This window comes from Mobula birostris, chromosome 4 (assembly GCF_030028105.1).
Source record: "Mobula birostris isolate sMobBir1 chromosome 4, sMobBir1.hap1, whole genome shotgun sequence".
In the NCBI taxonomy this organism is placed as follows: Eukaryota; Metazoa; Chordata; class Chondrichthyes; order Myliobatiformes; family Myliobatidae; genus Mobula; species Mobula birostris.
Window position 1 is genome coordinate 93,701,097 of NC_092373.1, and position 27,213 is coordinate 93,728,309.

At 46.9% G+C, this 27,213-nt stretch overlaps 1 protein-coding gene across 1 annotated transcript in view; it reads right to left on the reverse strand.

Annotated features, from left to right (window-relative positions):
• LOC140197064 (unconventional myosin-VIIa-like) overlaps nucleotides 1-25,691 on the reverse strand; it is a 262,976-nt gene extending 237,285 nt beyond the window's left edge. Inside the window, exons 1-8 of the mRNA XM_072256983.1 lie at nucleotides 25,674-25,691; nucleotides 20,498-20,608; nucleotides 19,585-19,737; nucleotides 17,674-17,858; nucleotides 9,782-9,903; nucleotides 8,827-8,969; nucleotides 7,199-7,312; nucleotides 5,461-5,614 (exon numbers count right to left, since the gene is read on the reverse strand). Coding sequence (XP_072113084.1) covers nucleotides 5,461-5,614; nucleotides 7,199-7,312; nucleotides 8,827-8,969; nucleotides 9,782-9,903; nucleotides 17,674-17,858; nucleotides 19,585-19,737; nucleotides 20,498-20,608; nucleotides 25,674-25,691 — 1,000 coding nt within the window. The remainder of the gene's footprint in view (nucleotides 1-5,460; nucleotides 5,615-7,198; nucleotides 7,313-8,826; nucleotides 8,970-9,781; nucleotides 9,904-17,673; nucleotides 17,859-19,584; nucleotides 19,738-20,497; nucleotides 20,609-25,673) is intronic.
• Between the last annotated feature and the right edge of the window lie 1,522 nt (nucleotides 25,692-27,213).

Below are 27,213 nucleotides of genomic sequence, written 5' to 3' on the forward strand. Positions count from 1 at the left end.
ATGAACTAATTCACACTTATCTGGATTGAACGCCTTCTGTCACTTCTCAGCCCAGTTCTGATAACCCTCCAGACTATAAAACCAATGTTGTAAATTTCACCAAAATGGGGCAGAATCTAATGAACACATTCACTGACAGTGCAATAGAGACAAATGGGTTCGACTCATCCCACTGTAATGGTGGAAAATCTCCCCAACTAAATTTCCACCTGCCCTTTGGATGAGAGGAGGTGTGGCACCCTTCTTAAGCTTCATGACATTAATCCCCCACCAGCCTTTTACCGGTACCTCCTCGTGTCCTCTAGTTATCCTGTAACTTGAAATGATGCATCCTAATCTTTCATCATCACCATTCCAGACACCACTTCTGAAGGCAAAAACAGCAAGATTTCTTACTCAAACTTTGAGGTTTAGGAGTCTGTCCTGAGGTATGGAGATGAGCATGGGGCATAGTACTCCAAGTGTGGTCATCCTTAGGTTCTCTGTAAATTCAGTATTACCTTCCCCCTTTTAAAATGTTAAGTTCCAGGAAATAGCTTCTTCTTCCCCATCCTGCATTCTTTACAGTTTTAGATGGCTTCTTGATAAGTGAGAAGGTGAAAGGTTATTTGGACAGGTGGGAAAACAGTTATTTAATGTCAGAGCACTTCTTGGTAAGTGAGAAGGTGAGGGGTTATTTGGACAGGTAAGTGAGAAGGTGAGAGGTTATTTGGACACGTAAGTGAGAAGGTGAGAGGTTATTTGGACAGGTGGGAATGCAGTTATTTAATGGCAGAGCAGACCTTTCTTCCTTTCTCATTTATTTGTCCAGTCTCCACTTAATTGTGATTCCTCTACCTTCTTTAATCCCTCCGCAGAGGAGTGAGTTCCATATTCCCTATGATCTTTGCGGAATAGAAGTCCTTTTGGAATTCCTGATTGGATTTCTAGGTTGGGGTTACATGAATTTTATCAAAACCCAGACATTTTTAGCTAAATGTAATCAAGTTCACACTGTGAATTCATTGAAAGGCGTGGAGTCGAGAGTCCAGGACTTGGTGTGACAAGGTCCTTCATGGGAGGCTAATCCAGAAGATTAAGATGTGTGGGATCCACGGCCATTTGGATTCAGAATTGGCTTGCCCATAGAAGACAGACGTTATTCCAGCTCAGATCTGATGATGTGAAGACCCAGAGACCCACAGCAAATTGTGTTGGGGGTGTGTGGGTGGACGGCTGACCACAAGAAAATACTGATATTGATCACTGGGCCATAGGAAAGGCAGCTCACCTTTAAGAACATCTTAAGACCTGCTTCAGGCACACATGATTTGCAGACAAACTTTATGCCAGTGAAGTCCCATTGAACATCACCTGACACCAATGCATGTGTCCAAGCACCTCGGTCTTATGTTTGTCACTCACACCAAGTCCTGGACTCTGGTCCCCACGCCTTTCGATGAATTCACAGTGTGAACTTGATTGCATTTAGCTAAAAATGTCTGGGGTTTGATAAAGTTCCTTTCCATGTGGTAAAACATATTTCATCAACAAAGGAATTTCAAACCTGTGACGCTGAAATTAAGCAACACACATCAAAGTTGCTGGTGAACGCAGCAGGCCAGGCAGCATCTCTAGGAAGAGGTACAGTCGACGTTTCAGGCCGAGACCCTTCGTCAGGAGTCCTGACGAAGGATCTCAGCACCCATGACGAAGGGTCTCGGCCTGAAACGTCGACTGTACCTTTTCCTAGAGATGCTGCCTGGCCTGCTGCATTCACCAGCAACTTTGATGTGTGTTGCTTGAATTTCCAGCTTCTGCAGAATTCCTCGTGTTTACGCTGAGATTAAGTTAGCGTTTGCACCCTTTGTCCATACATCCATCTCTAAGTGTCTATGCTCTGTACTGTGTTAATTTGTCATCTGTTGTTCTTTAATCTGCAAAATTCAGCACCAACTTCCAATTCCCAAGCCTAGGTCACTCACAGAAGGGATGAACAGAAGTCCCAACAACAATCTCACATCAGAGTAGACAGGGAGACTGGAGGTTGAAAGCAGGCGAGAGGTTTAAACCTACGTAGCTGAGGTCAGTGCTGGTTGAACTGAGTGGGATGACGGTGACAGGACACAGAGGTAAAGGAGGGGGTTGAGAGAGGGGGTAGGGTGAGAAGCTGCTCGGATGGGCTCGGGGTGGGGGGCAAAGGCAGAAACAAAGGTTTCAGCACAGTACAGTGGGGTCAGCCTGTGCTGTGAGGGTAGAAGCAGGCAGTCAATGATGGAGCAGAACCAATGGTGGCAGTACGTCTGAAGGTCTAATGGAGGTCTATAGAGTTGCCCGGTATGGTGGCCATTGGAGATGGAGGGGAGGACTGGAAGTAGAGTTGTTTTTGCCGGCAGTGTGAGCCGCTGTAGGGGCTGTGGTGAGATCAAGCCAGGTGACAACAGCTTACACCCGAGTGTCAGAAGATGGAAGTGTTGGGTGGGTGGGAGTCAGCAACAGTTTCCTGGGAATTCCAAAGTAACACGACAGGATGGACAAGGTCAGACTGTCTGAAGCGGCAGGAGAGGCAGATAGAGAGGAGTCAACCCTGTTTTAATGGGTGGATGGGCAGGGGGAGGTCATTATGGGATTACACCTTATACCAACCACTTACATCCCAGAGCAGGAGATGGAGCAATGAAGATTGGGGATTGCCGACCTGTGACATTTGGGAACTGCAGAGGGTACACGTTGGCAAGGACAAATGGGTCAAGAAGATGATATTTTGTGGAGGGCAGACTTGGAGAGGAAGAAAAGAAATCATTCACAAAATCAGCTGACATGGGTGAAAAAAGGTGCTGGGCAACCAAGTAGTTAGTGGGGCTGGGTTTAGGGAGCAGGTTATGTTCAAAAGACCATAGGTGCTAAGAACAAAAGCAGTCTGCCATTTCACAAGGAAGCTTTATATGAGAAGAAACTCATCCACGTTGCACACTTTATTCAGAGACCAAACTTCTAACAGTGTACAGTAAGGTGAAATACCCTCCCAGCATTTACCCGGTTAAACCACATTAATTCTGATATGCTTCAATAACCTACATGTTACTTAGCCAGGGAGAGTTGAAAGGAAGGCCTGAGAGGACATGGGAGGAAAGCTTGAGAAACCGATGAGCTCAGGGCCTCCACAAGGTGAGCTTAGGGGAGGCTTTAATTGCAGGGCTAAGAGAACCAGAACTGAGAAGGGAGATCACAGGTAACGCCTTCCCCACCGCTGAGCACATCTATACGGGGTGCTGTCGCTGGAAAGCAGCATCCATCATCAAGGACCCCCACCATCCAGGCCATGCTTCCTTCTCACTGTTGCCATCAGGAAGAAGGTACAGGAGTCTCAGGACCCACACCACCAGGTTCAGGAACAGTTATTGCTCCTCAACCACCAGGAAGGAGGTACAGGAGTCTCAGGACCCACACCACCAGGTTCAGGAACAGTTATTGCTCCTCAACCACCAGGAAGAAGGCACAGGAGTCTCAGGACCTTCACCACCTGGTTGAGGGACAGTTATTACCCCTCAACCACCAGGCTCTTGAACCAAAGAGGATTAACTTCACTCAGCCCAGCCCAACACTGAACTGTTCCCACAACCTCTGGACTCACTTTCAAGGACTCTTCATCCCAGGTTCTCGATATTTATTGTTTAGTTATTTATTATTATTTCTTTCTTTTTGTAATTTGCACAGTTATATTTTGCATTTGGTTATTTGTCAGTCTTGTTGGGTGCAGGTTTTCATTGATTCTATTGTGTTTCCTTGTATTTGCTCTGAATGACCACAAAGAAAATGAATCTCAAAATCTGCTAACATATATGTACTTTGATAATAAATTTACTTTGAACTTTGAAAGGAAGGAATAATTGGTAGAGGCTGTTAACTAAATAGTCTCAGCGTGAGTCACTCATGGTTTAGGAAGGAATAGGGGAGAGGTTAAAGGTGACAGTGTACAGTGATACAACAAACATTTTGCTGAAGAACTCAGCAGCTGAGTGTCATCTACTGAGGTTTCAGATCAAACCCTGAATCAGGACTGAGCTATCCCTGCAGATTGTTTGTTGGTCCAGAATCCAGCACCTGTAGTGAAGAAGGGAAGCTCGGGTGATCCGAAAACTGTGGGCTGTTAAGTCAGAGAGGAGAGCAGAAACCCACTCTGCTTCATGCAGTGGAGATATAAACAGGCTGTCAGTATTCAGGGAGTTCATTGGACTTCAGGGGTCTGAAATGAAATGCACTTAATGAGAGCATCAGAAGCTGGAGATGGAAGGTCAAAGCTCCTAAATTGTACACGTTAGAAGCTTGGAGCCAGTGTAGAGCCAAACACTGAGCAGTTGGAAACAGAAAGTACTGTTAGCTGGGGGAGCTGGGCTGATGAAAAATCTTTCTTCCTCTGCCTGGGCGTCTTATACTGTATTGGTGTATGTTTAAAAAGAATATAAAGAGAAAATACAGTTGTTGCTATTAAATTGTTTCAGTAAGAGACTGCATGGTTTGTTACCATGAAAAGTGGAAGTGCAACAACCATACAATAGAGGATGTTACTCTGAGGCTGCAATAACACCCATTACTGAAAAAAGTCCTTCCTCTGACAAAAATAGCTGGAAAGAAATCTGTGTTGAGACTGCAATTCTGCAAAAAGCAGATTATTATCTAAAGGTAGAGAGGCCGCAGGTAAGTGAGGTTCAGGGAGACTTAAGTACACAAGTGACAAAAAAAAGTCAGCAGGCAAGACCACCAAGCAGTTAAGATGGGAAACATCATTTGGCCTTTATGGTGAAGTGCTTGGAGTTTAAAAATAGGGAGGTTTTGTTGCAACTGTACAGAGAGGCAGCACCTGGAGTGCTGTATACAGTTTTGGTCCCGGTTTCATTACCTACACAAAGATATAACATCAGAGCCAGTTCAAAGAAGATTCATCAGGTTAATTCCTGGGATGAGGGAGTTGTTCGATCCAGAGTGGTTGGATAGTTTGGGTTTGTATTCTTCAGAGTTTAGAAGACGGATTGACTTATTGAGACAGGCAAAATCCTGAGGGGGCTTGCAGGGTAGAGGTTGAGATGTTTTCACTGGTGGAAGAGTCTTGGACAAGGGGACGTAGGGGCTAGTCATTTAAAACTGAGGTATGTAGAGATTTCTGGAATTCTCTGCCCTGAAGAATGGTGGAGGTCAGATCATTAGAATGCTTTATGATGGCAGTGGATCATTTCTTGAAAGATCAGGGAATTGTAAGCTCTGCAGAATTGGGACAAAGAAGGAGATGAGGTCAATCAGTCCTGATCATATTGAAGGGTTGAGGAGCTAAGTGGTCTACTCCCACTTCTATTTCCTGGTGTTCCCATATTCCCAGTATCCCACAGCCCACAGGATACAGTCAAAATGACCACATGATTAAGTCTACTCAATCATCTTACCAACCAGTGGCCTTGCCTGCCACACTCTCCTGTTTGTTCATACCTTGAAACTTAAGGTTACCCAGGTGCAGAATTGCAGCCAGTAGTTTGTTAATTTCCCATTGGTCTTTATCTGAAAACGTCAGGATTTTCATAGCTGAGCAAACATCAGCGTAATGTTCTGCATCATCTTGCCCAACACAGCTTGTACAGTTACCCTGCAGGAAAACATCACACTTTGTGGATACTGAATGTGATTGTCCTAAATAATAACCATATTACCATAACTTTGACTGAGAATTGCTACCATTTACCACCTCCCGACTAACTCCAGTCAACCACTGCTTTCACCTGTGGTGGCAGAGGTAGTGCAGGTGGTTCCAGCGATCCAGGTTCAGTCCTGATATCCGGTATTGTGTGCAGTTTGCATACTCTCTTTATGACACTGTGGGTCTCTCTAGTTCCAAGTGTAGGTGCTCTGGTTTCCTCCCAAATTCCAAAAGGCACTGGCTGGTAGGTTAGTAAGCTTCTGCAAATTGCCCCTGGTGTAAAATCTTGGGGGAGTTATGGAGAGAATTAGTGTACATGGTTGATGGTCAGCATGGATTTAGTGGGCCAACATGCTTGTTTTGGTGGCTGTATGAATCAGAGACATAGAAGAATACAACACACATACATACAGGCCCTTCAGCCAACCACCCTACTCATCTCAGCCCGTATCCCTCCCCTCCTTGTTCATCTTCAATGTAACTGTCTCAACTACTTCCTCTGGCAGCTCGTTCATATACTCAGCATTCTCTGCATGAAAAAGGTGTCCCTCAGCTCCCTCTTAAATCTTTTCCCTTTCACCCTAAACCTAGGTTTGGACTCCCTGATCTTGGAGAAAAGACTACTATGGTCCTGCTTATCAGTGCTTCATATAGACTCTCTATAGACGTTCTATTCTAAGTGTTGTGAACATACTGTATGTTTCATTCAATGCATTTCTTATTAGTGCCACACAAGGCACACAGCCTACAAAGCTCATCAACCAGATGTTGCTTAACCCGCTAAGTATTTCTAACATTTTCTATTCTCATTTCAGATTACTAGCATCTGTAGAGTTCTTCCTTGTTTGAAGTTACATCCCACTAAATCCATGCTGACCATCAGCTGTGTATCTCAATCCCATTTTATTCTCCCCATAATTCTCCCCCCGCCAGATTTTACACCGGGGCAATTCACAGCAGCCTATTTAAACCACAAAGCAATGTGAGATTAGTTAAATCAAATGTAATCACAAGGCACTGCAGATGCTGGAAATTTTGAATAAAAAGCTTCTGGAAATAGTTCTGATCTAATGACCCAAGTATCTGGTCTTGTATTTTTTTGCATCTCTTTCAGCAATTTTGTCCCCTTGTGACGTTATAAAAAGCAGCTCAGTGCCAGCTGTGGATGGAGGGGCTGTGTTTTTATGAGACAGTCATTACTGCTTGCTTTTACAGTGTATAGAGATTTCAACCTTCCAGTATATTATTTTACACAATACAGCTTTTCTTTAGAAACAAAAGAGCAAGTCTGGTGTCGCGACGGCAATTCTGAATCAGCCCATTACTTCCAGCCCACTACAAGCCAGTCTGCTATTCTGTTCCATAGCACTTCATGCTAATCAAATCTTGTTTCTTCACAGAGCTTAAGATCTTATGAATAAACATTGGATGGAGAAGCAAGGCCAATTTTCCATCTTATATGTACGGCACAAACTCACAAATGGCTCTATAGGTTGGAACAACAGCTGGCTGCTTACTGATGCAGCAACTCACCATGGTGAGATAGTCAAATTCATGTGCCGTGCCCAAACTGAGGAGTTTCTTCTTCTCCGTGTTCAGGCCCACCAGCAGACTGTAGAATATGTGGTAGTTCCTCTCATCTGGAGCCTGGATGGAGCACAGAACAACAAAGAGAGAAGTGGCAAAGTGGATAATTGAGTAGCAGCCACAGCACAGTGCTGACTCAGCACTCATCTACTGAGAGAACAGGTCACTTCCTCACCAAGCGGTTAGGTTGTTTCAGCCTCCCTAAGCAAGTGTTCATTTCACCCAACACCAACCCAGGAGCTCAGTAGTATCGACTGTATGTAAAATCCCAGGACACTGCTGATGCTGAAATCTGGAGTGAATAGCAAACTGCTGGGAGTCAGTGGGCCAGGCAGAGCTTGTGGGGGAAAAGGAGAGTCGATATTTTGGGTCAAGAGACTGTAAGGCAGAGGAAGGTAGCCTTAAGGAGGGGAGGACAATCCAGACAAAGAGGGACAAGCAGATGACTTTGTTCTTCCCTGAGCCTCTGCCAGTGAACTCGCCACTGCGGTCAGGACTAATGGATCAAATGTCTTACAATACAGAAACAGGACATTCAGCCCATCGAGTCCATGCTGATATCAAGTAAACATTTACTATAATCCAATACAAATCCCATTTCCCTCCCCCCCCCCCACCATGTTCTACCAGTCACCCTAAACAACAAAGTTTAACTTGGCAGCTTGCACATCTTCGGGACATGGTTGAAAACTGGAGCATCAGTTCTGTCCACACAGAGGTCAGCACTGAACCCAGGTCTCTGGCACCGGGTTAGCTCTTCTGTGAAACACCGCAGCCCCAGGTCTTCTGTTAAATAAGCAGAGCGCTCATGCGTGTGTGAACCAGCTCTCCTGCTTCATTCAGCCTCCCTGCTTGCAGAGTAGTTGCTGACTGAGGACTAGAACATCTAGGAGATCAGACGTGTGGATCTGCACTGATCTTAAAATGGCACACAGCTACCATGTGTGACCAAGCTGAAGGTCCAGCAGTTACACCACCCCCTCCATGCTTTGAGTAGAGAGTCTTTTAGCTGTGGTTAATGGTACAGCTCCGGATAGTGGAACCACCCAGGGAACTGGGATGGTGAAAGCTGCTCTGAGCCCTGAACATGGTTGGAAACAGGAGGAGAATGCAGAAATGTGGAGAAAGGGTGCAGATCAGTGGGAGAGAGGCACTGTGACGTGACATCACCCTCAGCCCCTTCCTCTCAGTAGTGGTTGTGGGGCCCTGTCTTAAAGCATCAATGTTGTAAAATATCCAATATACTGCTCCTTCCACCTTTGAAAGGGATAAATTTTCTTTAAATGCAGCTTCATGTGGAAGACGTGCCCTTGCATTTGATAGACTACATGTGGATCATTACTGACACATCGTGAATGTGTCTCACACTGATCTGCTGTCACCAAATCCTCTGCTCCTATGTGATGGGATGCAGTTGTGTTGGGCCAAGGTGGGGCTGCAGAATCTTTGACATGGTCTCACTGGTCGAGCAAGTGTCACTAACCACACTGCTGATCACGGTGAAGAATTGGCCCTTGGTGATGTGGGAGCCTCTCCGTGCTCATCCAGAGGAGGACTACAACTCTTACCCTTACCTGTTGACACACTCGGGATTTCTCAAGCAAGTACTGCTCAATCTTTGCCCCTTCTATCATCCCGTCTCCACTGAAGAAAATGTCAATGTACTTCCCAAAGCGACTCGAGTTGTCATTTTTCACAGTTTTTGCATTTCCAAAGGCTGAGGATGAAAAATGTAGAAACAGCGTCAGAGACGTTTACCTCAGTCAGGTTGGGTATGGTAATAGTTTGACACATGCTGGTGGGACGGTATCAGAGATGTTTACCTCAGTCAGGTTGGGTATGGTAATGGTTCGACACATGCCGGTGGGACCGTATCAGAGGTATTTACCTCAGTCAGGTTGGGTATGGTAACGGTTCGAGATGTTTACCTCAGTCAGGTTGGGTATAGTAGCGGTTCGACACATGCCGGTGGGACGGTGTCAGAGATGTTTACCTCAGTCAGGTTGGGTATGGTAGCGGTTCGACACATGCTGGTGGGACGGTATCAGAGGTGTTTACCTCAGTCAGGTTGGGTATGGTAATGGTTTGAGATGTTTACCTCAGTCAGGTTGGGTATGGTAACGGTTTGAGATGTTTACGTCAGTCAGGTTGGTTATGGTAACGGTTTGAGATGTTTACGTCAGTCAGGTTGGGTATGGTAACAGTTCGAGATGTTTACGTCAGTCAGGTTGGGTATGGTAACAGTTCGAGATGTTTACGTCAGTCAGGTTGGGTATGGTAACAGTTCGAGATGTTTACGTCAGTCAGGTTGGGTATGGTAACAGTTCGAGATGTTTACCTCAGTCAGGTTGGGTATGGTAGCGGTTCGACACATGTTGGTGGGACGGTATCAGAGAATCTAGTCACACACCAGGGAACAGGCTCTGTCTCACAGACACACACACATGATATATGCACACACACAGATACACTCACTCACACACATACACATCCTTTAACTTGACTATGGTTTCTTCACGTAAGGTTTACCCTCCAGAATCGGGTTTGCCTCCAGGACCTGCTGTTCGATCCATTGGTGCCGTCCACTGATTGCAGCCAGGAATTTCAGGATCAGCTTTGTGCTTTCTGTCTTCCCTGCCCCCGACTCTCCGCTGTAATTAACAACACTTCATTTATTGCAAAGTTCTGTACACTATGAAACCTGCTTCAATCTATTGTTTACAATATATATTAATGACTTGGATGAGGGAATTAAATGCAGCATCTCCAAGTTTGCGGATGACACGAAGCTGGGTGGCAGTGTTAGCTGTGAGGAGGATGCTAAGAGGATGCAGGGTGACTTGGGTAGGTTGGGTGAGTGGGCAAATTCATGGCAGATGCAATTTAATGTGGATAAATGTGAAGTTATCCACTTTGGTGGCAAAAATAGGAAAACAGATTATTATCTGAATGGTGGCCGATTAGGAAAAGGGGAGGTGCAACGAGACCTGGGTGTCATTATACACCAGTCATTGAAAGTGGGCATGCAGGTACAGCAGGTGGTGAAAAAGGCGAATGGTATGCTGGCATTTATAGCGAGAGGATTCGAGTACAGGAGCAGGGAGGTACTACTGCAGTTGTACAAGGCCTTGGTGAGACCACACCTGGAGTATTGTGTGCAATTTTGGTCCCCTAATCTGAGGAAAGACATCCTTGCCATAGAGGGAGGACAAAGAAGGTTCACCAGATTGATTCCTGGGATGGCAGGACTTTCATATGAAGAAAGACTGGATGAACTGGGCTTGTACTCGTTGGAATTTAGAAGATTGAGGCGGGATCTGATTGAAACGTATAAGATCCTAAAGGGATTGGACAGGCTAGATGCAGGAAGATTGTTCCCGATGTTGGGGAAGTCCAGAACGAGGGGTCACAGTTTGAGGATAGAGGGGAAGCCTTTTAGGACTGAGATTAGGAAAAACTTCTTCACACAGAGAGTGGTGAATCTGTGGAATTCTCTGCCACAGGAAACAGTTGAGGCCAGTTCATTGGCTATATTTAAGAGGGAGTTAGATATGGCCCTTGTGGCTACGGGGATCAGGGGGTATGGAGGGAAGGCTGGGGCGGGGTTCTGAGTTGGATGATCAGCCATGATCATAATAAATGGTGGTGCAGGCTCGAAAGGCCGAATGGCCTACTCCTGCACCTATTTTCTATGTTTCTATGTTTCTATTGCCCATAGGACCATCCAATGCTCTCCCCAGGGAAGCAGTAGAGGCCACCTCATTAAATATATTTAAGAAACAGTTAGATAGAATTTTGCATAGCTGGAGGAATTGAGGGTTCTGGGAAAAGGCAGGTGGGTGGAGCTGAGTCCTCAGCCAGATCAGCTATGACCTTACTGAATGGCGGAGCAGGCTTGATGGTCCAGGTGGCCGACTTCTGCTCCTGTTTCTTATGTTCAATACATAGTCTTGTCATAGTCATACTTTATTGATCCCGGGGGAAATTGGATTTCCGTTACAGTTGCTCCATAAATAATAAATAGTAATGAAACCATAAATCATTAAATAGTAATATGTAAATTATGCCAGGAAATAAGTCCAGGACCAGCCTATCGGCTCAGGGTGTCTGACCCTCCAAGGGAGAAGTTGTAAAGTACAGGCAGGAATGACTTCCTATGATGCTCTGTGCTGCATCTCGGTGGAATGAGTCTCTGGCTGAATGTACTCCTGTGCCCAACCAGTACATTATGTAGTGGATGGGAGACATTGTCCAAGATGGCATGCGACTTGGACAGCATCCTCTTTTCAGACACCACTGTCAGAGAGTCCAGTTCCATTCCCACAACATCACTGGCCTTACGAATGAGTTTGTTGATTCTGGAGGTGTCTGCTACCCTCAGCCTGCTGCCCCAGCACACAACAGCAAACATGATAGCACTGGCCACCACAGACTCGTAGAACATCCTCAGCATCATCTGACAGATGTTAAAAGACCTCAGTCTCCTCAGGAAATAGAGACAGCTCTGACCCTTCTTGTAGACAGCCTCAGTGTTCTTCGACCAGTCCAGTTTATTGTCAATTCATATCCCCAGGTATTTGTAATCCTCCACCATGTCCACCCTGACCCCCGGATGGAAACAGGGGTCACCGGTACCTTAGCTCTCCTCAGGTCTACCACCAGCTCCTTAGTCTTTTTCACATTAAGCTGCAGATAATTCTGCTCACACCATGTGTCAAAGTTTCCTACCGTAGCCCTGTACTCAGCCTCATCTCCCTTGCTGATGCATCCAACTATGGCAGAGTCATCAGAAAACTTCTGAAGATGACAAGACTCTGTGCAGTAGTTGAAGTCCGAGGTGTAAATGGTGAAGAGAAAGGGAGACAAGACAGTCCGCTGTGGAGCCCCAGTGCTGCTGATCACTCTGTTGGACACACACTGTTGCAAGCACACGTACTGTGGTCTGCCAGTCAGGTAATCAAGAATCCATGACACCAGGAAAGTATCCACCTGCATCGCTGTCAGCTTCTCCCCCAGCAGAGCAGGGCGGATGGTGTTGAACGCACTGGAGAAGTCAAAAAACATGACCCTCACAGTGCTTGCTGGCTTGTCCAGGTGGGCGTAGACACGGTTCAGCAGGTAGACGATGGCATCCTCAACTCCGAGTCGGGGCTGGTAGGCAAACTGGAGGGGAACTAAGTGTGGCCCGACCATAGGCCGGAGCAGCTCCAGAACAAGTCTCTCCAGGGTCTTCATGATGTGGGAGGTCAATGCCACCGGTCTGTAGTCATTGAGGCCGCTGGGGCGCGGCGTCTTTGGCACAGGGACGAGGCAGGATGTCTTCCACAGCACAGGAACCCTCTGGAGCCTCAGGCTCAGGTTGAAGACATGGCGAAGTACTCCACATAGCTGAGGGGCACAGGCTTTGAGCACCCTGGTACTGACACCATCCAGTCCTGCAGCCTTGCCTGGGTTGAGACGTTTCAGCTGTCTTCTCACCTGTTCAGCTGTGAAGCCCACCGTGTGGGGAAGGGGTATATTCATGAGAGCAGTATGGGGGACTGTGAGGAGGGGTAGGAGGGGAGAATGGAATATGTGTTGGTTGGGGGCAGACAACAGATGACTCATGTGGGGGCCATAATGTCAAATCTGTTAAAGAACAGGTTAAGTTTGTTGGCCCTGACCACGCTGCCTTCAGCTCCTCTGTTGCTAGTTTGCCGGAACCCAGTGATGGTCCTCATCCCCCTCCAGACCTCTCTCATGTTGTTCTGCTGGAGTTTCCACTCAAGCTTCCTCCTGTACCTGTCTTTAGCCTCCCTGATCCTGGCTTTCAGGACCCTCTGTATTGCCCTCAGCTCCTCCCTATTTCCATCTCTAAACGCCCTCTTTTTAGTGTTCAGGATGTCCTTAATGTCCTTTGTTACCCATGGCTTGTTATTTGAAAAACAAAGGACAGTTCTCGTCGGAACATTGCAGTCCACACAGAAGTTGATGTAATCAATGACGCACTCCGTGATCCTGTGAGATCTCTCCCAGCCAGGTATGTGCTGCCCATGGTAGCTTCTCTTCAGTAGGTCACTGCCATTCTGGCACTGTGGTGTATGGGTAGAGCAGCTGACCCTCAGCTCCTGAGACATGGGTTCAATCCTGACCTCAAGCGCTGCCGACGTGGAGCTTGCACTGTGTGCATTTCCTCCCCCATTAAAAGGACATGTGGGTTGTCAGGTAGATTGCCCCTATTGTGTGGGTGAGTGCTGGAATCTGGGTTGGGAGGTAGGGTTGAGGGGAATGTAGGTAGAATAAAATATGAATAGTGGAAATGGGTGGTTGATTCAATGGGCTGAAGGGTCTGTTTTGGTACTGTATCTGTCTGGGGGGTAACAGAGTCCTTCTAGCAAACTGGCAGAGGAGTTTCTAGCCCTATGACACCAGTCTTACCCCTCCGCTCTGCAGCCACATACAGACTGAGGGCTTTGTACCTAAGCAAAGTCAATCAGGAGACAACACTGTGCCAATTCAAAGCTAATAAATTGTCTTCAGAATTAATTAGTGGAGAAATTAATGTAGAATCTCAGAGAATTTACAGCAAAATCTTCCACAATATGATAAAATGATATAAAAGTATACAATTACACTGGCAAGGGTGCCAAGGAGATCCACCTGAGGTGGAAGGATTGCATCTTGAGAAGAGGCTGGACAGACTGACTTTGATTTCCCAGGAGCAGAGGAGGTCCTGATAGAGGTGAACACAATTGTGAGAGGAATAGATAGGAAGAAGAGGGAGGCACATTTCCCTCTTCTTGGATTTCCGTTACAGTTGCTCCATAAATAATAAATAGTAATGAAACCATAAATCATTAAATAGTAATATGTAAATTATGCCAGGAAATAAGTCCAGGACCAGCCTATCGGCTCAGGGTGTCTGACCCTCCAAGGGAGAAGAGGCGCCTAAAGATAAGATCTGAGTAAGGGGTAAGGGTTAAGGGGTTTAGAGGGGATTGTTGGAGGGTTCTTCCCCCAGAAAGTGTTTTTGTAGTCTGGAATATGCTGCCTGGGAAGTTGGTGGATTTGAAGATCCTTACAACATTTAAAAATCAACTGGACAAGCACTTAAGGCATAGAAGAACTGCAAAGGCATTAGTGTGAATGGGTACTGAATGGTCAACATGGAGACAGAAAGCCTGTTTCTGTGTTGTTCACTCTCTGACTCTATGATATAGGCCAGGACACTGACTCTCTGACTCTATGGGATAGGCCAGGACACTGACTCTCTGACTCTATGGGATAGGCCAGGACACTGACTCTCTGACTCTATGGGATAGGCCAGGACACTGATTCGCTGGGATAGGCCAGGACACTGACTCTCTGGTACAGGCCAGGACACTGACTCTCTGACTCTATGGTATAGGCCAGGACACTGACTCTCTGACTCTATGGTATCAGCCAGGACACTGGGGACCTCTCTGCCCCAGTAGATCATTTTTATTGCATGCAATGATTTGAATCAAGATTGCACTAGGAATTAAATAGCACAGACTGGGAAATCCAAGTGAACATCTCGAGAGCTGAAGAGATTCAACGTGAGGACTGTAATAGAAGGATGGGGGAAGTGTCTGATAGAGGAAAGCATGAGCAAAACAACAGCTTACTGACAAGGATAAGAATTTTGATGGTGGGGTACTGAATGTGGAATAGAGGTAACAGATGATCACAACTTATGTCATTATACTACCAATACATTGTGGCTGCAACTAAAGGAACTGGTGGCATTACAGATTTATAGAAGTAGACTGCAACTCCAACACCAATACATAATTCTAAACAAATTCATCTCCAAAATCGTAGACTTAGGACCTAGCGTTTCTCTCTGCAACTGGTGAACAAACTGCAATCAGTAAGAAAACGCAGCAACACCTCCATCACCAGAATCAGAACCTGGTTTACCATCACTGGCATATGTTGTGGCAGCAGTACAGCGCAATACAGAAAACTATCTGCCATCATGTTTCTGAACCGACAATAAACCAACCCATGAACACTGCTTGCTATTTTACACACACACACATTCATCAGTTCCTCATGGGGTGGTTCATTGTCTGCTCAGAAATATGAAAGAGTAGGGGAAGAAGCTGTTCCTAAAGCATTGAGTGTGTGCCTTCAAGCTCCTGTCCCTCCTACCCGATGGTAGCAATGCGAAGTACATGTTCTGGGTGATGGGGATCCTTAATGATGGACACTGCCTTTTTGAAGCATCCCCATTTGAAGATGATGGGGATGCTAGTGCCCTGGATGGAGCATACTGAGTTCGCAACTCTCTCTAGCATTTTTCAATCCCATACAGTGACCCCTCCACACCATATGGTGATGCAACCAGTTAGAAATCTCTCTGTGGTACATTGCTAGAAATTTGGTGACATACCCAATCTCCTCAAACTTCTAATCAAATAGAGCCACTGCTGTGCCTTCTTTGTAACTGCATCAATACGTTGGGCAGAGGATAGATCTTCAGAGATGTTGACACCCAGGAACTTGTAACTGCTGATCCTCGATACAGGACTCCTGGAGGGCTGCATCCTCGATTCAGGACTCCTGGAGGGCTGCATCCTCGATACAGGACTCCTGGAGGGCTGCATCCTCGATACAGGACTCCTGGAGGGCTGCATCCTCGATACAGGGCTCCTGGAGGGCTGCATCCTCGATACAGGACTCCTGGAGGGCTGCATCCTCGATACAGGACTCCTGGAGGGCTGCATCCTCGATACAGGACTTCTGGAGGGCTGCATCATCGATACAGGACTCCTGGAGGGCTGCATCCTCGATTCAGGACTCCTGGAGGGCTGCATCCTCGATACCGGACTCCTGGAGGGCTGCATCCTCAGATCCTCAATACAGGACTCCTGGAGGGCTGCATCCTTGATACAGGACTCCTGGAGGGCTGCATCCTCAGATCCTTGATACAGAACTCCTGGAGGGCTGCATCCTCAGCACCTACTCTATTTCCTGGACGCTTCGAACTGCGTGACCAGATTCTGCTCCAGCTCCACCTGCGAGTTTGCAGATGATACCACTGGAGTGGGCCAAATGAGTCGGAGTACAGCAAGGATATGGAGAGCCCAGAGGCATGGTGTCAATATCTGCAAAACATTAGAGCTGGTCCTTGACTTCAGGAAGGGATGCAGTGCACATAGCCCCTGTACACATCAACGGTGCTGTGGTGGAGATGGTTGAGATCTTCAAGTTCCTTGGTGAAAATGTCACCAAGGTCCCACCACCTAGAAGCTATGGCCAAGAAAGCACACCAGCACCTCTGCTTCTTCAGGAGACTAAAGAAATCTGGCATGTCCCCATTAACCCTCAGCAATCTTTAATCAATGTACTATAGAAAGCATCCTATTCGGGTACATTACAGCTTGGTATGGCAACTGCTCCACATGTGACTGCAAGAAAATGCAAAGCTTTGTGGACACAGCCAGTCCTCAACCTCCTCCATGGACTCCACTTTTACTTCCTGCAGCCTTGGGAAGCAGCCAACATAATCAAGACCCCACCTTCTGCACATTCTCTCTTCTCCTTTTTCCCATTGGGCAGATGATACAAAAGCTTGAAGGATCAAGGACAGCTTCGATCCCACTGTTATAAGACTCCAGAAGGAAATTCTTGTATAATATAGATGAACTCTTAACCTCACGATCTACTTTGATGTGGCCTTGGAACCTTATTGTCTGTCTGCACCCCATTTTCTCTGTAATGCTATGTTCTGCATTTTATTTTGTTTTTCCTTTATACTACCCTGCCATACAGTTGGAATGGTCTGATGGATGGCATGCAAAATAAAGTTTTTCACTGTATATTGGCATGTATGACAATAATAAACCAATTACGACTTGTCCCACAGCCCGTACTGACCATCAACCATCCATTGACACTAATCCTGCACTGATTTCATTCTTTTCCCCCTCACATTACCATCAATCTCTCTCACATTCACCCTCTCACCTACACACTAGGGACAATTAACCCACTAACCCTCGTGCTGTTGGGATGCGCGAGGAAACCAGAGACCCACAACCCACATGAACACGGGGGAAGCGTACAATCTCCATTCAGACAACACCCAAGGTCAGGATGGAACCAGGGTCTCTGGTGCTGTGATGTAGTGGGTCTACCTGCTGCACCACTGTGCTGCCCAGATATAGAACCTGCACGAATGGATTGTTTATTCAGCTACATTCGGAGTGAGCGATTGCCAGACCCAGGAGACCTGAACTTGCCTGACCTCATCAATTCCAGGTGAGTGTTCTGTGGTGCGGTGTCATGGACAGATCCAGCACTTTGGCCCAATGAGTCTATGCTACTGATTCACCACCCATTTCTCATAAAGTTGGACCCAACCTCATCACCAAAGAAGTTTGGGCCTCTGGCAAGTGAAGCCCTTCCCTCACCTGATGATACAGCACTGGTCCTTGTTGGTCTTCTTCATGTTCAAATAGCAGTTATCGGCGATGGCGAAGATGTGAGGTGGCAGCTCTCCAATCCGCCTGTTGGTGTACAGGCTGATCTGCTCCATGTTGTAAATTGGGAGCTGCTGGTAAGGGTTCAGAGCCACCAGGATGGAGCCGGTGTAGGTCTGTGTGAGACAAAGACGTGGACATTCTGACATAGCATCACTACCCACAATACAGTTCCTATCAGTGGCGAATGGACACAGGCTTTTATACTGGCACGTCACAGTAATGCTAGCCAATAGGAATCTCCTTGTGCCCAGAGACAGCCCATAATGAACACGCCAACACCAACTATCATCTGCCTGGAGCTGTTTCGGACAGGAACTGTATCTAATGTACTCACCAGTAACAGGAACCACCTGCTCGCCTGTAACAGAAGCCGCCTGTGCAGGTCCTCCTGTAGCAGGAGCCACCTGTAACAGACTCATCTGTAACAGGAGCTGCTTGTGACATGTTTGGTTGTAAAAGGAAGCCAAAAGAGCTCCTGCAATATCAGGAATGCACAAGAGGTCAGGATGGGACACACCTGTGCTTGGACCACACAACAAATGGTGCCTGAATGCACAGCAGAGATTGCTCATTAAAGGCATCCAAAATCTTCACTGCCTCAGATTCTACATGACGTTCTACAACAGGAGCAATGGCATTGACTGAAGACTAACATTGTTATAATTCAAGAAAAGGAAAAAAAACTGAGGAGTTAGTTTAACTTTAATACGAACCTATTCCTACAGGATGCTATAAGCCAGGGATAAGTGAAGAGGAAGATTCTGTCTGCATATTTTGCCTGAATGCTTGAAGGAGGTAACAAGGAGGGCCAACGAGGACGGTGTGCTGCATGTGTTCTACAGGGATTTTAACAACTCTTTTGACAAAGTCCCATGTGACAAGCCAGTCAAAATGTTAGAGGTAGCAAGACAGGTTGCTAAATGGCAAACAGAATACGTATAGGAGATACAAAATGCTGGAATCTGGAGCACAAAGCAATGTGCTGGAATAATTTAGTAGGGGCGGTCCTTACCTTTATGAACCAAGGCATGGAATATAAAGCAGATTAACCATACTGTAATCTTGTCTGTTGAAGGACAGTCATGAAGGAGGGAATGTAGTTACAAGATAAAAATGGAAGATATTAATCTCTGGAACTCTCTGCCCCAGAGGGTGTGGAGGCTAAATTGTTAGAAGTATTTAAGGCAGAGGTAGATAATTTTTAAAAGATCAGAGGAATGGGGACTATGGGGAACTACCTGAGGAGTTGAAGTCAGGAGTCATGTATCAGACATGATCATAATGAGCGGTCGGGCAGGTTTGAGAGGCCATGTGGCCGAGGCTTGATCCCACTTCCTTGGGTTGTGAGGAGCTCAAGCAGAGGAATTAGGAAAGGCTGGCTCTCTAGGACAAAGAGTTAAAGGCCATCAGGTGTAGCTTTAACATAGTTAGAGGATCAAAGGGGAGCTGAGAAAACTATTTTCCTCTCGAACAGGGTGGAATGTGGAACTCACTGCCTGAAAGGTTGGCAGAGGCAAAGTCCTGATCACAATTAAACAGTGCTTAGAAAGGGTGGTATCTATATGGAATGAGCTGCCAGAGGAGTACTTAAAAGACAGGTATATGGATAGGTAAGGTCTAGAGGGATACGGGCCATTTGGGGCCAAATGGGACTAGATGAGAGGGGAATCTTGGTTGACCTGGACTGGTTGAGCCGAAGGACCAATTTGCATTGTGTATGATGAAGTTGAGATGAAGCTGGGGCTATTTCTGACCGTTGTGGGTACTCTGAGCTAACCAGTCTTCTCAAGCCCCATACACTTCCAGTGACTCTGTTAACCCCTTGGCCGAGTGCCTTACGTAAATGACATTCTTCCGATATCGGATGAAGAGGTTCCGTAACATCCCAGCTTCCTTCAGATCCTCAATTTGGATCATGTCGTCCACTTCCGTCAGCAAGCTGGGGTGCATCAGCTCTACTCGGTGTTTGTCCGCTGCGCCGATCCACAGCTCCTAAACCCAACACAACACCCTCATCAGTCTCACTCCCTGCTCAGCACCCGTGGGTGTTACGTACACCGAGGCCAGAGGCAACGTGCGGTGCATGAGATTCAAGTTATGCGGTTCGACTTTTTAAAATATAACCCCCCCTTCATGCAAACCAACACCCCACCCCCAATGTGTGAGGATCTACATACCTGAGACATGATTGTGGACGCAGAGGTTGTAAGGGGTGGGGCTGGTTGGGCAGAGCATTATGGTTGGGTGGGGGAGTGGAGGGAAAGATGATGGCAGCAATGAAGAGTATAGTCTGATCATGAGACGAGAGAGAGAAAATCTTGCGGGGAGGGCTCTCTGCCGGCGAGGAGGGTTGCTTGGGAATCTGGAGCAACAAACTGGTGGAGGAACTCAGTGGGTCAGGCAGCATCTGCAAAAGGAAATCATCAGTTGATGTTTTGGATTTACACGCTCCAGTTGGGGTAGTAAGGGGGAAAAGATATAGTCTGGAAGTCTGTTTGGGGAGAGTGCTTGGGCAAGAGGTTGGTGATGGGGCAGTGGGGTTGTTAACGGGACAGTTGGAGGGTAAGGACCAGAGGGTGGAGATAATCACTGATTTTCAGCAATTGTCAATGAAGAGGGACACTGTAAACTCTCTTGAGATCACAGTTCCAACCCTGGGTTTGGGCCCTGAGGAGACATGAGCGAGACATGCCTCTCTGTGAAGAGGTAGCAATCATCTGGCAAGGGTGTGAAGAGTGGGTTGGACACTGACCTTGCCATCATCATCCAGCAACAGGATCTTGCTGGAGTCGGTCCGCTTCACCTCTGCCCCAATAGGCACACTGAACTCTCCCCTGTTCGTCTGGAGCCACACATGATCGCCCTGCAAATAGAACCCAGTGTTACACACAGCCCGAGACACAGATCAGCTCTGTGGGACAGAGCTGTTAAATACCTGATACACAGTGAGCTGAACACACACCTAGAATTCACTGCTGCTGGTAGCTCCTACTGATAAATCAAATGCCTGTCCATCCAATATAAAACACTGCAGGCTTCGATTACAGCCTTCAGCTGGAACAGGGTCAACCATCACAGGGTTACTGTTTTATCAATGGGGAGAATGACGACATAGACCGAGTCTCGGAATGTGGCTTAGGTAACAAAGGCAGAGAGTGTTAGAAACACTCGGTGGGTCAGGCAGTGGGCAGAGTAACACTTTGGCTCAACCCAAAACATGAACTCTCCACAGATACTGCCTGACCTCCTAAATGCTTCCAGCATTTTCTGTTTTGTTTTCAGATTTCCAGCACCTGCAGCTTTCGAAAGGGGATGCGACTGCCGGGATGTGGAGCAGATGTGGATGATGGCCCTGCACCCAGTGCTCACCTTGGCTATCTGTGGTGAGGATGATGGTGGAGCGTCACTCCCTCTGACGCAGTCACAGGTGCCCCCCACCGTTTGAAGCAACTGTCCAATCAGGCCTCACTTTGCAGGGAGGCACCCATCCTCAGCTGTCCTATCAGGTCTCATGTTACAGGTCGCGGTGTCCAGGGACTTTACCCCACCCTCTACTGCCCTCCTTGGTGAGAGATACACGGTGACAAGGACACAAGAGACTGCAGGTGAGAAGGAGTGAGATAATGTCTTCCTATTTGTCAACTTCCACTTCAGGAACACAAACACAACATGATGATGTTTATCCCAGTACTTTATATACAGTATATTTATTTACTTATTGAGATACAGCACGGAATAGGCCCTTCTAGCCCTTCGAGCCACACTGCCTGTCAGTCCCCTGATTTAATCCTAGCATAATCACAGGACAATTTACAATAACCAATTAACCTACCAACCGGTACGTCTTTGGACTGTGGGAGTAAATGCATACGGTCACAGGGAGAACATACAAACTCCTCACAGGTATCACTGCTCATTGAACCAGGGTGCCTGTACTGTAAAGTGTTGTGCGACTGTGCTGCTGGGGTGACGGGTGAGGTAAAGTCCCTGAACACCGCAGCCTGCAACATGAGACCAGATAGGACAGCAGGACAGGTGCCTCCCTGCAAGGTGAGGTCTGATTGGACAGTTGGAAATTCTGTGGCCTGATTGATTCACAATTTGGGCCGATGCACTGACAATAATTCTTAGTCACCACACAAACCACAGACATGAAGCTTAAAACTGGATAGTAAACCGCTCCTTCTATGGGCCACGGCCTCACAGCACCAGAGATCTGGGCTCATTCCTGACTTTGGGTGCTGTCTGGGTGGAGTTTGTACACTCTCCCTGTGACTGTGGACCTCCGCCAGTTTCTCTAATTTCCTCCCACATTGCAAAAGTGTGTAGGTCGGTGGGGTAATTGGCCACTGAAAATTGTCCCAAGTGTGTGGGCGAGCTGTAGAATCTGCAGCAGCTTGTAGAAATGTGGGGAGAATAAAAAATGGGATTAGTGTAGAACTGGTGTAAGTCCGTGGCTGATGGCTAGTGTGGACTCAGTGGGCCGAAGGGCCTGTTTCTCTGATTCCTGGAGATGACAAGAGGGTTCCAGTAACCTCTTGTTCACACTAATATTAAAGCACTGGAAAACAACATAAAACACCCTAAAATATCAACAGACTTAAGGAAGAAGCGAGGTTTAACTCAATCTTGATGATACAAGTGGGGAGAAACCACTGTGGGCTTGTCCCTGCACAGCAGCGGTCTTGTTTATGTCAATAGGTGGGGATTTCACAGGACTTGTTTGATGGAGTGGGAGGAAGCCAAGGGGGTTCCCAGTCAGTACACAACACAAAAAAAAACAGGAACGGGAGTAGACCACTCGGCCCTTTGAGACTACCCGCCATTCAATATGATCATGGCTGATCTCTGTTGGTCTCAACTCTTCTTCTGCAACAGTTCCCCAAAACCCTCAATCCCTCAATATTTCAAATATTTACCTCTCCGGCCTCCAGGATCCTTGGGACAGAGAATTCCAGAGATTCACTACCCTCTGAGAGCAGACATCTCTAGTATCTCAGTAACTATGTCCCCTTATTGTAACCCTCCAACTGGTGAAAACATGAACATCAACCCTGTCAAACCATTGTATATGTTTAAATAAGAACACCACTCTTTCTTCTAAACACTGAGGAACATATACTCAAATTGTCCAGCCTCTCTTGACTGAACAACCTCTCATTCCAGGAATTAGTCTGGTGACACATTCCTTCAGACAGCCTTCAATGTTCTATAACCTTTCCTAGGATAAGAGGACAAGACTAATGTGACCAGGTGCGACCTCACCAGCACCCCATACAATTGTAGCAAAGTCTCCCTTTTCTGAAAGTCCCACCTCTTTACAATCAAGACCAACAAATGTTTGCTGCCTGTTGGACCTGCCTACAGATGATTTTTTGGTTGGCGCACTGGAACATTTGCACTAATAGGATGATGGCTGCAAATGCAGTTTGAGTCACAGTGAGCTGGGATTTGATGTATTACTGGCCTCCGGCAAAGGACAGAGGGTGAGGATGAGGGTCAGAGGGCAAGGTTAGAAGGGAGCAGGGTAAAGAAAGAAAGAGGACAGAGAGAGAAGGTCAGAGAGGGAGAGAAGTCTGAGGATCGGTGGGGGTAGATGGAGGATTGGAGAAGGTTGAGAGGACAGGGGATGAAGAGAGGGACTGAAGGAGAGTGGGGGAACAGGGTTTTGGAGGAGAGAGGGGACAGGGGATTGGAGGAGAGAGAAGACAGGAGACGGGATTGGAGGAGAGAGAAGACAGGAGACAGGGGATGAGGGATTGGAGGAGAGAGGGGACAGGGGATTGGAGGAGAGAGGAGACAGGAGATTGGAGGAGAGAGGGGACAGGAGACAGGGGACGAGGGATTGGAGGAGAGAGGGGACAGGGGATTGGAGGAGAGAGGGGACAGGGGATTGGAGGAGAGAGGAGACAGGAGATTGGAGGAGAGAGGGGACAGGAGACAGGGGACGAGGGATTGGAGGAGAGAGGGGACAGGGGATTGGAGGAGAGAGGGGACAGGAGACAGGGGATGAGGGATTGGAGGAGAGAAGGGACAGGGGATTGGAGGAGAGACGGGACGAGGGATTGGAGGAGAGAGAGGACAGGGGATTGGAGGAGAGAGAAGACAGGGGATTGGAGGAGAGAGAAGACAGGAGACAGGGAACAAGGGATTGGAGGAGAGGGGGACAGGGGATTGGAGGAGAGAGAAGACAGGAGACAGGGAACAAGGGATTGGAGGAGAGATGGGACAAGGGATTGGAGGAGAGAGGGGATGGGATTGGAGGAGAGAGAAGACAGGGGATTGGAGGAGAGAGAAGACAGGAGACAGGGAACGAGAGATTGGAGGAGAGACGGGACAGGGGTTGGATTGAAGCTGGAAGCCCAGCCCCTCAGTTAAAGGACTGTATGGTGAGCTTTCTGTCAATACACTCTGCGTCGCTCATCATTACTTGCCAAGAACACATCACTACTCACTCAGTCCTGCTTCCTTTATTCTGTTCACTCTCTGCTTCAACTTGGATTCTGACTATTAGCGGCACACAACTCCAATTTGTTTCCAGTGCCCTTTCAGTGGATATTTCACTATGTACGTATGTTTTACCATGAGCTCTCCAATCTACCAGCTATTCATTTCCTACCCAGGTTAGATTAATTCCAATGACAGGGTGGTAGCAAAAATCTGAAGGGCCTTTGGTAGTGGTGCAATAGGTAGGGGGTAACAGAGAGTGCAGACAGACTGAGTATAAAACCAAAGAGCAAAACACTTTGCAAGGGCGCAATGGGAACACAATGATACAAATGCAGAGTGTGCTCATGTAAAGCAGGGAGACCATGCAAACTCCACACAGACAGCTCGCAAGGTCAGGATTGAACCAGGGTCTCTGGAGCAGTGGCTCTACCAGCTGCGCACTGTGCCACCCTCGAGCAGACATGGCAGTCACATACACTCACGTTTGACAGGGACTGGATTAGTTAATGAAAGGAGCATTGAGAATTCTTGGCTTGACAGACTTCAAAAGCCAGGACATTGTGCTAAACCATTATCAGTCAAGGGTTAGGCCATGGTCCGTGTATGCAGTGCCTGACACCCAATTTGTGGGCTTCAGAGCTTTGGGGGTGGGATGCAGGGTGCAGATTTACAGTAATACGTCCAGGGCTGAGGGACGTCAATGGCGGGAAACCCTGAGCTCTTTCCTTTGGAGCAGAGGTTAAGGGGAGATTCAAAGTTCAAAGTTCAAAATCTGTTACCGTACACTAGCAACAATTTTTTTTTGCAGTCATTTACTGGAAAAAAAGAATTACAACAGAATTTATGAAAAACTATAGATGAACAAAGACTGACCAGTGTGCAAAAGAAGACAAACTGTGCAAATCAATAAAAATTAATAATAATATTACTGAGAACACGTTGTAAAGAGTCTTTGAAAGTGATTCAGAGGCAGCTCAGGGGCATGGTTGGCAGAGCTGCTGCTTCACAGCTCCAGATATCTGAGCTCGGTCCCGATCTCCGGCTCTGTCTGTGCGGAGTTCGTACGTACTCCCCGTGAGTGTGTGGGTTTCCCTGAGATGCTCAAAAACATGAGAGTTGTTAGTCTAACTGGCGACTGTAAGTTGGTGAGCGGCTGAATCTGAGGGGAATTGATCAGAATGACGGGATTAAAATGGGCTAGTGTAGGATAGTGTAAATGATGGTGTAGACCTGGTGGGCCATATAGAGCCTGTTTCTGGCCATCTCCTGACTCTATGTTTAATATTGTACAGGTTCACAACAAACAAAACCAAATCTTCCCCTCTGGCAGGCAGCATGAGGCATAAAAGTCCCTATCCAGGGAAAAATCACGATGGCTTTTCACAACAGAAAGAAATTATCTCCCATGTTGCTGTTACCAGATTTCTCTCAGATCAGTAGCAAATTTAGATCAATAAAATAATAATGCAATTCCATACCACTCTCAGAATGACCATAGCGATCGGCAGCACCTCTCTCTCTCGGTAACTTCAGCACAGAAGAGATTTTCTTAAAAAAGGAAAATTAAAATGTGTGAAGGCACCGAACACGGCGATGATCTGTGGTCTCAGCCTTTCTCTGCTCTGGAATTGAAGAAACAACAGTAACACAGAAACACAGCACAGATTCTACCTGCTTTGAAAAGATTGCACTGCAGGTGGAATTTGCCTTCAATAAATATATCCCCTATAGTTTTCTTTCAATTTCCTTTAACTACAACCTGTAGCTCAACAAATGAATTAATTGTGATGTGATGCTCACAGTGAGATACTTTGACCCTTTTTAATTAGATCGTCCCACGCCCAGAAACATATGCGCAAGAGGGTGTGTGCTTGTGTGTGAGAGAGAGAGAGAGAGACAGAGTGGCTGAGGGATAGAGAAATAGAGAGAGAGAAAATCAGGAGAGAGAATAGAGAGTGAGAGAGAAAAAAAGAATTAATGAGAGAGAGAGAGACGAAAAGAGCAACAGACTTTTTTTAAACTCAGACACCATCATCTAGAGATCTCACCTCTTCTCTGCCTGTTGGAAGGCTACCAAATTTATCCTCAGGATTTGGGGTTTTGTTAGCGGAGCTGTACAAAGCCCTTCCTGGTTACCTTGAGAAGGTGGAAACAAGCCTTCTCCTTTGATCCAGAGGCTCATCTTAACACCAGGATGGAATGTGCCGACTCAGTGGGTTTTTGACCCAGAGGAGGGAGGGTGCTGAGGGCAAATATCTGATATATTCACTCTCAAATAAACAAAAGCAAGAGTGGGTAACTTGGATCACACATTAACACAAGTTAGTAAGGCAGCAGAGTGGAACAACTAGTAGAGCTGCTGCTTCATAGTGCCAGAGACCCAGATGCAATCCTAACCTCAGCTGCATTCCATGTGGAGTTTTCATGTTCTCTATTTGATGATGTGGGTTTTCCTCAAGTGCGTCGGTTTCCTCCCAAATACCAAAAACATGCGGATTGGCAGATTAATTGGCCACTGTAAATCAACCCTAGTGCGTGGGTGAGGGGTGGAATCTGATTACTGTAATATAGGTTTAGTGTAAATGGGTGGTTCATGTCCCCATCGGAGCAAAAGTCCAGGTTCAGCATTATAGACTATATTACTGTAACTTTAACACATTTCTGTATCGAAGCACAGTGTTGGAAAGAGACCAGATGCTCAGGCACCATGTGGAGCATGATGACTTGAAGCTAGAGCCAGATGTTTGAGCCAGCCCATGAAAGTGAAAGCCAGAAGAAAGACAACCACTGATATCAGTGAAACTGCTGAAAAAACCCATCTGACTCACTCAAACACTCCCAGAGAATGAGGTTTACCCTTTCAGCTCTGACTAGCTGACATGTGACCTCAGATCCAATGCAGGGTGGCAAAATCAAGCTCCCTCCCTCTACAACAAACTGGGACCAGTGAGGGATTGACTGATCTTGCCCTAAGTCCGACAACTCAAAGAATGCATCAAAGAGAACCAGTTAAGCCCT